Source organism: Pyxicephalus adspersus, chromosome 7, assembly GCF_032062135.1.
Source record: "Pyxicephalus adspersus chromosome 7, UCB_Pads_2.0, whole genome shotgun sequence".
Lineage (NCBI taxonomy): Eukaryota > Metazoa > Chordata > Amphibia > Anura > Pyxicephalidae > Pyxicephalus > Pyxicephalus adspersus.
In genome coordinates, this window is record NC_092864.1 from 47474200 (window position 1) to 47486576 (window position 12377).

At 36.4% G+C, this 12377-nt stretch overlaps 1 protein-coding gene across 1 annotated transcript in view; it reads left to right on the plus strand.

The window, feature by feature from the left end:
• Window positions 1-903: 903 nt before the first annotated feature.
• Window positions 904-12377, plus strand: part of METAP1D (methionyl aminopeptidase type 1D, mitochondrial) — a gene marked incomplete in the record, with an annotated part of 60338 nt that continues 48864 nt past the window's right edge. Inside the window, 3 exon segments of the mRNA XM_072418334.1 lie at window positions 904-1010; window positions 9434-9603; window positions 12319-12377. Coding sequence (XP_072274435.1) covers window positions 917-1010; window positions 9434-9603; window positions 12319-12377 — 323 coding nt within the window.

Below are 12377 nucleotides of genomic sequence, written 5' to 3' on the forward strand. Positions count from 1 at the left end.
GTCCAAAAAAAAAGGCACAAATATTGATCAACATTGTCCCAAGGGCGCAGTAGTGATGGCGCAGCCTGCAGGTTGAACCATAGTGCACAGTGGGGGGATGCAGGCATTTGAAACATGCACGTGTGTGTCATATGCTCAGAATTCTAGAATTCCTTCTAGAAGTAAGTTCATGAAAGCGTTAAATGGATTAGTATTACTTTTTCCCAGGGGCTGAGCCTGGCAAAAGTGTGGCATCCTCAGACTTCAATTGTATGGCTTATGTACACACGTTGGATTTCTTTTACTGGATGCTATCTTTCCTGATTGTTACCAGTGACACAAGAATGAAGGAGTGCTGCACTGTTCTGTTCTATAGAAAGGGGAAGATGAGCAAGTGGCACCCTGTTGTGTCCTGCTCCAAAGGAAAGGAAAGTGGTCATCCACATTCATTCATCTATTGTACAGCTGTACTAGATTTTCACCCAAGATAATTGTGAATATTGGTCTTGGGCTGCAATCATCTAGCTTGTGTACATTACTTGAAAAGAATGATACTTTAATACAAAGAGAGAAGATAAACTTCTAAGTGCTGTGTTAACAGGACAGAAAATTTGCAATGACTAGTCAACTTGGGTGTGCAAAAAATGTATATACTGTTAAAACAATTAGGGAAGGCTGATTACATTTTTTTTTCTTTATTTCATGACATTTGTTATTTTATGCCCCTTTAATTCATTGAATTTTATTTAATCAATCATGGTAGATCAGCATGACATATGAGTTTAATTAGGGTGGGGTGCGTGCAATTACAGGCTGCCTAGGCACTGCTGCTTTTCCAAACTGACATTCACCCATCAAGGTAATTTGATATTTGCATGCCTCTCTAGAACCAGCCTGTTACTTGCATCAGAGATCCTGACAGGAGCACAAAGGCAGGATGCCATGGTGTTTTCAGGAAGCTTTGTATAGCACCCTGTTAGCTCTTAGCAGTCATGATCTACATGCATTGCACAAAGAAGCACAGAAACTCGGTAATTATATCATGGGATCTATATTAGGATATGTAAAGAAAACAGAAACATCTTATTTAAAAATGTCATGGATGAAGGGGGAAAGGAGGAAACATGGAAGGCAAAATATTAGCTTATTACCTTGAGCTTTCATTTACTCAAGAAATAGTGTGCGGTTAGCTAAAAGAAGTGCAGCCCATGGCAGAAATTGCAAGTGATGTTAGAAAAATAGAGAAATAATTACTAAAAATGTGATTCTGTCAGTGGTACCAGGACCCTAATATATTTATTTAGCACTAATTTCCATGCCCGTTTTGAGAACGCCTTAAGATGTCCAAAATAAATGTTACATTTTCCTGTTTGTATTGGGGGGAGTATAGTTACCTATTCCTCTGTACAGGAGAGTCACTGCATTTATTTGGTATATCTAACTAGGTCAAGTAGTTTGTTGTTTCAGTGCGGAGAAAAGCTACTCATGTTTTTGAAAGATTTATTTATATATCCTGGTCCCTGCAAGATGTATAGGGATGACGGATTGGTAAATCCGTTAAAATATTTATATTTAAAGGTTGTATCACAGGACTTCTGAACTCTGAACAAGCTAAATACATAGTTAAGACCTTTTCGTTTTGCATCCCAACCAGACAACACCGCCAGGTTGTTAAATTTTTATCTAACTTTATTATTTGGTTTAATCATTTGGAAAACTTTGGAAATGAAGCCTGCTTTAGGGCTTCTGTATAAAAGTTCTAAAAAGTATCCCCTATCATTTTTGCAGTGCATGTTAGATCGTGTGATTTTTGTGCTACAGAAGTAAAAATTTCATTATTTTCACACTTTCAATTCAAAAAAATAAACAGTCACCATTGCCCTCAGTCTCTTCATTAATGGTCCTCATACCAGCTTCCCACCTTAGTTTTGGGGAATGTTTATTTAAACTAACTGGTGAAATATTGTCACCATTGCTTTTATGCCCCAATCTGATATTTGGCACCAATAGCAGAGAACATAGGCAATCACTGTCTTCATCTTGGCCCATCTTCTGGTCAAACCATTACTCTCCAAGGTTATTCCCTGTCTTTTTCAAGGTGCAGTATCAAACCTACATCCCATTACTTGTGGAATGTTCTGTTTCCTACATTAACTGTGTTCCAATTTATTACTAATACACACAAATCACCCTTTTATCCTGTAATGATTACTATTAGCGCTACTCTTGGCGATAACCTCATTATTTTTTATGGTTTAGTTTTATTACCCCGTGACTTTTTTGCAGCTGGTACAAGATGTACACCTCCAATAATATTCTTTGTTCGATAAATGTCTTAATCTTATAATTTACATATTCTTTGTGAATTTGGAAGCACTGTGATAAAATGTTTAGCTGTAATAGGAAACATAATTACTGAACATTCATACAACAAAGCCCAGTGCCAGCTACTGGGATACTTACAAGAACAGAGAGTAGATTAGATTGAAGTGTCAGGAACGGCTTCCCTTCTATCAGTTCCAAACTGCTACATGAAAATTTACTGACCTGAAAGGAGAGGTCTCGATGTTCATCAAAGTTATGTAATGCAAAGAAAATGATAAACGAACCTGGTTACATTATGCTGTACAGTAAAAGTAATTACTGCAGTGGCAGTGAATATGGAATCGGTACCTAGTGCCAACACCCATAGCCATCCATCATCATACGAATGAAATGTTGGCATTAGGGAGTTGTCTATGCGCAATTTATTGTACATCTTGATGCTTGAAGAGCTGCTAATGTATGTAGCTGGGCAATAAAGGCTGCCCAAGATTTATTTGGGTATGCTGGTCAAGATTGGTCATTTGCATAATGATTTCAGACATCCTTTTTTTGTTATTTATTATTAGACAGTATTTATATAGCACCAACATGTTACGCAGCACTTTACAAAGTCCATAGTCATGTCACTAGCTGTCCCTCAGAGAAGCTCACAATCTAATGTCCCTACCATAGTCATATGTCATTACCACAGTCTAAGGTCAGTTTGGGGGGAAGCCGATTAACCTAACTACATGTTTTTGGAATGTAGGAGGAAACCCACACATACACTGGGAGAACATGCAAATTCCATGCAGATCTTGTCCTGGCCAATATTTGAACCTGGGACCCAGTGCTGCAATGCCAGCGTTCTAACCTCTGAGATACAGTGCTGCCCACAGATAGAAGTCATAATTATCCTATGATACAACAAACAAAATACACTATAGGAGAAGCAAAAGCTAAAAACTTTGCACATGCTAAAGTTGGAAACATTTTAAAAAGTATTGTTGCTAGAAAAACTTAGTTCTGTAGTTCTGTCACAGGAAATCTATGAAAGAGGCGTATAAGGGTAAAGTTCCAATAGGTACAGCTGTGACAATTGTCAGTGGTAGTAGGTTTTTCCATGATGTTGGGAAGATTTTCTTGCACTTTTTTCGCTTTGGGAAAGGAAATCCCTCCAATTTAAACAAAGACAGCGATAAAAATCCAGCAAAACTTCCAACTAAAGTAGAAATGGCATCGTACACAATCTTTCCATTTTAAAGGAAAAAAATAAATTCTGGTTGCCCACCCAAACTGCATTAAAATCTAAACGGGACCATTTACCTAGAATGCCCAGTTACAGAGATCAGTCCACCTTGGCCTAATGCCACTACAACCCACATAGCAGTTATGAATATTAGTGTCATCTCCTGTTTACCCAAAGAAATAGGATGTAAGCAGGGGACAAATCTTCTCCATCACAGCCATAAAGCCTGTGGTTTTACAGAGCTCAGTAGCTGAAGGTGGAAAACTACGGAACTAAACTCTTCATTCCTTATTTTTCTTACCACGGTATGAAGCATTAAAAGGAAATTTCAACCTACCTAGAAACTGAAAGCTTCTGTTGTGTTTTGGGATTTCATTGTCATGAATATATACATTTGTAATTTTAAATATATGTAAAATAAAATGTAAACATTTAAATAGATTCAAAACTATAACAATTTCTTTTTAAATTAGTAAATATTTCACAGAGAGCTCTAGCAGAACTGCGTCTACGCAAAATAATAAAAGGAAAAGTATTTATTGAAAATCCTCTGTACATAGTGTATATGATAGTAGGTAGTTTTATAATGAAAGAGATTTGTCTCTGATTACTCTCGCCTCAGAATTACATCAGTTTATGTTCGCTTGTCTATGCAAATTGTTGTCTCCACAGAACAGCAGCAAAAACATTTGATTTGGTAAGTACTTTTTTTTTCTTCTTTCCCTTTGAAGATCTTACTCATGCAACTAAGCTCCAAAATTGAGCGTGGCCTTTCAGTGTCTCTGTAATTATACGCTTCTCTCTGTATTTTATTTGGCTGTCTTAGCAATTAACCCCTGCTAGTAATGCTCAGGATAGCGTGACCAGCACCCGGCTTCATGCTTGGCAATATCAATGCACCGTTGTTCCCAAGGAGCTTGTAGTGGGGGACTTGTGACACTATCCTTTAACCGATCTGGAAGGCCCTTGCATGTTAGATGATGATTACAATTGCTTAGAGACATAGCTGACTCCAAACACGTAGATGAAACAGGTATGGGTCACCTGCAAAAATCTCTTTGATGTAATCAGCCTCTGTCAGTAGAATGAATTTGCTTTTGTTTCGTAATGAAGGGCACTTGTCTGGTTATGTCCAGTCAGCCCGAGGCTTATCACTAAATTCTTTGGGTTTTTCCTAATAAATGCAATCGGCTTTTGTATATTGTAACTTATACGGTTCTGTCTTGCCTTTTCTGCGCTGATGAAAGCGACATACGAAGAAAGACGTGTTTATCGTTTTTGGTCTCCTCGTAATTTGCAACATTAAAGTGAAACTCCAGTTTGATGTCTCCTCTTAGTCAACCATAGCAAATATTTTAGCTTACTATTACTGCATAGTCTGTTCTGTGGATATTGATAAGAACCATTTTCGTTCACTTATATGCATTATATTTATGTGTATTACAAAACAATTTGTGAAGCTTTTTGTGCCTTCTGGAACTTGGCAATAATAACAGTTGTTTCCTAGCATGAAATGCAGACACCTGATTGATTCAATGCTGTCTGATGTGGACAAACACCCCAAAGGACAATAAGGGCCGGTGGCTTCGTGAAATGACTGGGTTTTATAGAACATATAGAAGGCCCAGAATTGCCTTATGTTTAGAGATTTATTCATTATACAACCACAGTCTTCATCTTTTATGTTCTGAATAACTTTAAAGAGATTGTGACCAGCCAGGTCCCTAATTGCAAAAAGGGCAGGTAATGTGCCTTCTGCAATAAATAAAGCTTGAATGTCTGATTGCAATTTTTTAAATACACTTACCTGACCTTGTTCCGTTGTGGGCATTCCCATCTTCTTCTGCTCCTCTTTAGAGTTGTCATCTTTGGGTCTGCAGGTAAGCATGTTCTATTGCAGAAGGGACATCACCCGCCCTTTCCGCAATATACAATCTGCCCAATCGCAGTTCTTCTTTGGAGAACTATAGTTTGATTTAGTGTTGATTTACAAAATACTAGTTCCCAGTGTTGGTGATCATTTAGAAAGACCAAGAAGCAAATCAAACCTAGCATGCCTTTGGGTAAAAAAAATAAAATAAAAAAAGACATTTTAATCTAACCATTTATCTGAATTTATCCAATGCCAAGCAAATAAAGCATTAATTACAAGTGAACATTGCTTCATAAGATTTCAGATATAAAGCAAAATTATCTTCAAAATCCTTCCCAAAATTTGATGTAATAATCAAGCTATTTATGGCACTGTTGCAGACAAATATAACAAAAACTGTACTATTACAAACATTGAGGTAGTTTCTCAGTCAAACTGCAATTGATCTATTTATGCAGAACCATGTGAATACAATTGTCAAACATACATTGGGTTATACATGCAGCTTAGTGTTTGTAAAATATGACTTCTTCTTTAAAGAAGTTGATTGGCACTTCCTCCTCCCAGAAGAAGAGACGACATGTAGTTTGCCACATGTTTCAACGTAGGACAGATCTTTCTTTTCATCATTTGTATTTGCCTCGGAGAGGTCACTTAGCCTAATCAGAATATGGAGCATGTACATGAGATCAGTGGCTCTTATTCCATCCATACACATGTTGGTGTGTTCCCTTTTGTGGCTTTAGTAAATAGGGAAGCTAATTATGCATTCTAACATGATCTTATCTAGAAAGAGAAGTCAGAGAAGAGCTGGCCTAGAAAGGAGCTTCAAAGAGCCCAGACAGGATGAAGGGATGTCTGAGAGCTCATGAAACTCACAGTCATATACATAAAATACATTATGTTGACAGTGCAAATGCCTGACATAAAAACTTGTCTTGTGTGTGATGTCACGGAAATTCATCCCTGGAAGAAAAGACTTATTCATGGTGCTTCTTTCACCATATTCATGTCTGCGATCAATACAACAGTAAGGAATTGTGTAATATTATGACTTCTCTTCCATTGCTGGACAAATTATTGCTGCTTCATAAATATTTTGGCCTTGGTTAGAATAAAAATTCTGTATTTATAAAGCTAGGGTTATTGTCAAAAATTACAGGAACCCCTACAACCCTCCCAGTGGTATACCCCCTTCCTTTCTTACCAAGAAAAACTGTAATAAACATGTTAATGGTTAATTAAAGTGTAGGAAAAGACTATTTTTGATTTCAAAAACATATTAAGAATGTTTTACAAGCACAGACATTTTTACTTGTTATAAACTTTAAAGCATCAGCCAGAACAGAAAATAGAGAATCTTCCATTGGGGCACTTCTTACCATGACAGCTAAAGGAAAAATCATTGACATTGTAAATATATTTTCTTAGTTCCCATTGAGTCTACAGGACAACAAGTGAAGGAAAATTTCTCTAACGAGGCACAGATGTTAAAAAAAAAAATGTACAGCAGTTTTACCATTCCTTACTCTCTCCAAAGCAAAAAAAAAAAGTTTAGTATCAGGACTAACTTACTAATTACCATTTACCAACCTTCCAGTCAAAAAAATCTAACGTCAATTTATCTGAAAAAGAGCTGTTAAAATACCAGTCCCCAAATTTCCTTTCACTAGATAAGTAAAGCTAACATGAAGTCCAGTACCTACCCCCTGGAGATGTTTGTATCATACTCTTAGTACCGGGAACAGCACCCTTAATTTGTTAGTTTGTTCTCTTTTTTTTTTTTTTTTTGTTTGGATTTACTCAAGCCACCCATAGGAGCTAAGAATAACATTCTTTTAAAGTTCAGAGCCACTGAGAAGCCATAGAATATAGGTTGGTTTCCCTAGAGATTGCCACAGATTTTCCATTGTGGATGTCTTAGATAGCAACGGCACTTAGCAGAGTTTGACTTTAATCTTTACATGAAATTGGGGAAACAAGTCCAGTCAATAGTACATTTTATACCAACCTTGTTTTCATGCAGAATTGACATTGCTGGAGCATGTATATAACATAACTGCTTGAGTGAATTTTGTGGCCTCCTATAAATACATTAGTGCAGATAAAAATCCAATTCTTTACTTCATGAGGAGTGAAATGTGTGTGTGCCTGCATATTACACTGCAAGATTTTTCAAGAACACTTCAGTCTTATGAAAAGATTACCATAATGCTACCTGCTAAAGTTTATCCGCATGGCTTTTTTATCTTAAGTACTGAAAGCATAGATTGAAATTGCCGACGGACAAATTTAACAGTTTCACCTCAATACATCTAAAGTCTCGTGTAAACATTTATTTTATAATCTTTTATATCAGATTGCATTTTTCTGATATATCAAAAGGTTTGTTTTTCACATATTCTATTTTTTTTTTTTTTTTTTTTTGTAGTGTACAAAGTCATCTTTGATGACAAAGCTGGTTCATGATTAGCAGTAATGGGGCACCATGCACATAAGTTACCTTTTAAAGGAAACTTGGGGCAAACCAAAGAAAACGAGTGCCAGACCTAATGTAATAGCCTATCAATGGATAACAGACAGTGTGTTTCAGTGGAAAGAACTCTCCCCATCCATTAGGTCTGCATAGTGTTGCCTGAAGGAGAAGAAACACAAATATATAATATATATAAGCAGAAAACCATATTTACATTGGTCTAGCTTTCTATTTCTTTATTTAAAATATGCCAATAACCAGAATATTTTTGGGATGTGGGAGGAAACTGGTGCCTGGATGAAACCTAAGCAAACGTGGGGAGAACAAACTTCATGCAGTCTTCTGAGATTTGGGCCTATGACCCTAAAACTGTAAGACAAGGGTGTTGGTAAATATTGGTATGGCCAGTATTATGGGTAATATCCTTTACATACTGTTAAGGACACTCATTGTAATGTTTAGTAACTTGTAACACTAATTCCTATTTTAGTTTATTGATGATGGTGAAAATCAAACTGGATGTCCTGGATGTAAGCATTTTGCTATGGCCCTCCTTATCCAACTGATTAATAAAAGATAACTACTTTCACAGAAAAATACAGTTTTAACTCATCCCCACCACCACTTGTAGCACACATTTCCTATAAACCCATTCTGTTCTGATTTATTTTTTGCTGATGGCTGGTCTTGGGTACTGGCTCAATTTTTCCTGAGTTTATTTTCCGTTTTACAGTTTTAGTGAATCAGCTCTATTAGGTTCATTGAGAAGTTTCTAAATTGCTGAAATACTGGACCTGATTTATTAAAGCTTTTCAAGACTGGAGAAGATACACTTTCATCAGTGAACTTGGGTGATCCAGTAAACCTGGAATGTATATGATTTGCTGACAAATAGCAAATTACTTTTAAGAAATCTATTCTAGGTTTGCTGGATTAAGCAGGTTCACTAAAGAAAGTGTATGTTCTACAGCATTGGAGAGCTTTAATAAATCACGCCCAATGTATCAAATCTCCCTAAAAGCTTACACCGCCACTACTAGTACTGTCTCCCTGTGTGCTTGGGCTAAATGGGATACATGTAAAAAAAAGTAAAAGGTTGGCACTCCAAGGGCACTGGGTCAGAGGAAAAGAAAATCTTTAGTGGAGATGCCTAAAGGCTGATATTGCTTTTCATCTACCTCTGGCTGCTTTGATTATCCATTAGCAGTTCTGACTGTGACCTTCCTGATCTTTGGGTGTTCCAGGTCAATGATTCTGAACATATAAATGCCTTATATACCCATGCAACAACTTTACTTTCAGGAAGAGCCCTGCAATGGCAGTCCACATATTGCTCTCAGTACAGTTCCCCTGTAAATTTCCTGTGTATTAATCTTCTTCTAATACATTGTATAACTAATGTAGTTTCAGTAAAAAATAAACTCCACAATTTCGCTTTTCTTTTTTAAAATCTTGCTAAAAACTCACACCGATTCAACAGTTAATCTGACGATGTCTGAGAAATGAAAGGATATATTAACTGATATTTTTCTTTTCATGTCTCTCTTTGCAGGTTATGTGACTGGCTGTCAAAGAGTTTTCTCTGCACCAATCAATCATATCTTCTTACACAGGCAGTTGAGCATTCAACAAAGGAGATGTTTCTTTTTGCGGAGACAAAGAAGCACTGCTTATAGTATAGTTTGGCCAGGTACAGTTTCCCCAGCTCATCCAGTTCCCGAGGTAACTGTAATTTCTATTATCTCATTCTTTTCCCCGTCAATAAAAAGGTTGACTGCACTACTGATCAAGTACATTCATCTACTGACAGCCAGGGGGCCACAGCCTTAGCCTGGGATTTAAATGTGAACAGCAGAGCTGTGTGCACTCCTCTCCCAGCCAGATAGTGTTATGAAGAATAGGTAATCAGTGCATAGGTGTGATCAGCCTCCAGATAGATAGTTACAGGCAATCTCTTCAATGATGCAGGCACCAGCAGGTGGGCATCAACACCAAGGAAGTGGCCAGCCAACTTGTAAAATGTGCCATAATGTTAGTAAATGATTTAAGTAAATAAGATGTTTTTATGGTCGATATCCAGCCTGGGCTTTCGTCATTAGATGGACTGTTGTGAATCTGATGAGTCTACATTGAGGCTGATGTGGTTACCTTTGAAGAAAAACATAAGCTACTGTAATAAGGTTTTTTTCTTTTCATTTTTGTCTACTGTTTTTTTCCCACATAACCATTACCATCTTCCCAAACTGGAAAAATAGCCTGCTTGTGATAATAATACAGGTGGTATTATATACTGCTGGCAGCAGGCTGCACAATTCACCGGCTGGAGGGGTGAACGCTCAGCGGTCCTTTATATCAGAAAGTTTCTGGGTAATTAGGATTAAAAGTTCTTCAGCTAGAAGAAAGAGTCTGGCTCAATGTAAACTGGCCATATTTCCCTGGATAAGCTTATTCTTTGTGTTTCCCTAAAACAGAATTTACAGTGATTTTACTTATGCTTGGGGAAAAAATATTTTGTAAAATAAAAAACTTTTTATAATTATGTAAATATTTTATATATTGCTAAGTTCTTTTGTATTACCCTTTCATGGCCAACAGATAGCTTGTCAAAAGGTGTTTGACTCCAGATTTATTGCAGTAGTTTACTGCAATGCTGTGAAAAGCCTTAACTGCTTGTGTTATATTATCTTATTTGTTATTAAGGTCAATTTTCAACATAAGCACTACTGCAAAACAAGCAATATTACCCCTACATGTTACTAACTAATGTAGAACCATATGAATTTTAAGGTGGGCAATGAGTAAACAAGGGAGCAGCCAGGGCTGGGCTTTCTCATTTGAAACCCCAACATGTTCTGTCGCCTAATTATTATTAATGATTTTGGTTTATAAACATGCAAGCATTTAAATTAATAATTTAAACTGACCGCAAAGCATTCTTTCTTTCTTTCTTTTTTTTTCTTAAAATGAAAATACCAACACAAAACTCACAAAACATAGGGTTCATAGCTCTTTATTATTATTTATGTTTATGAAATGTTACTAATTCAGGGCATTATAATACCCCTTCATGTTTGTTGTAGCTGCCAGTCTGTACAATGGCCAAGATTGACAAGCCTTTAAAGCATATACTTTTTATGTCATTATTATTGTCATTATTTTATGAATTTATTACATACACAATTTTTACATCCTTATTTTAGTATCCATTGCCATCATGTGTGAGCCTAAATTTATTTGTGAATTCTGCAAACTTAAAAACATGAACTGTGTAAATATGCACACAGAGAATATTGAAAACTTTAATAAACAGATTTAAAGAAGAATATTCCTGTAATTATTGCCTTGTGCTATCACAACCCCTAAGGAAGGGCTTATAATGTCCTGAGCTGCGTTGGATGCCAACAAATATAGTCAAATATATTTGTTTACTGACTCGCTTACATAATTGCTATAGTCCAGATTCTCTAAAAATTGGGTTAAACAAAATATTCTGGAGAATTATTATAAATACCACTCTTTTTATATTTACTTTTACATTTTGGCTGTCAGGCTAGGTGAAGTTGTGTGCTATGTATATTGATAATATAAAGATATATTAATATCTAATATGAAACACGGATAATGTCCAATATGAAACAATGGCCATGATTTATTAAAACTCTCCAAGGCTGGGGAGGATTCATTTTCATCAGTGAAGATGGGTCATCGAGAAAATCTGAAATGGATCTGGTTCAGAATTGAAAATATTTGCTAGAAAATAGCAAATCAATTTTAGAAAATCTATTCCAGGTTTGCTGGATCACCCAGCTTTACTGAAAGTGTATCCTCTCCAGCCTTGGAGATCTTTAATCAATCAGACCCAATGTGAGAACTGTACAATACATAATAAAGGCATACATTTCTCTGTTTACCCAACCAGAGAAAAGGGAAGATTTTTTTGAATAAAATGTTGACGTCATTCTAAGAATGGTAGTACTATATAAAGCAAAGTCATATTATATATTAAAGAATTACAGATCAATATAACCAATATTTAAAATTTGGCTCATTACGTAAAAGATCCCAATAGGAGTGTTTCACTTATCTGCAGCTCTCCTGACAGTTTAATATAAAAGAAGAAACACTCAGTCATTGCCATTGAGAAGTTTAGGAATCTTTCTCTGTTTGGTTACGTTGGAGAAATACATTTCCGGAAACTTGTATTTTGATTGTGCGCCGGTTTGTAGTTCACATGCTGCCTGAGTATAAGGCAATGTTAAGTTCAAAAGGGCAGTGGAAGGAACACTGAAGAAGCCTTGGGGGTTTGCTTGGTGGCTTATGAAGGTCACTGCTCGAACTCAAAGGGCAAGTTGTCATGAAGTAGGGGGACTGTCTGAGAAAATGATCCCATTGTTGTGCCGTTTTTGTGATCTTCCTTTCCAATCCTTTTCCTTCAAGCACATAATGAAGCCAGACTATGTGACGACAGGCATTGTGCCTGAATGGGGAGACTTCAT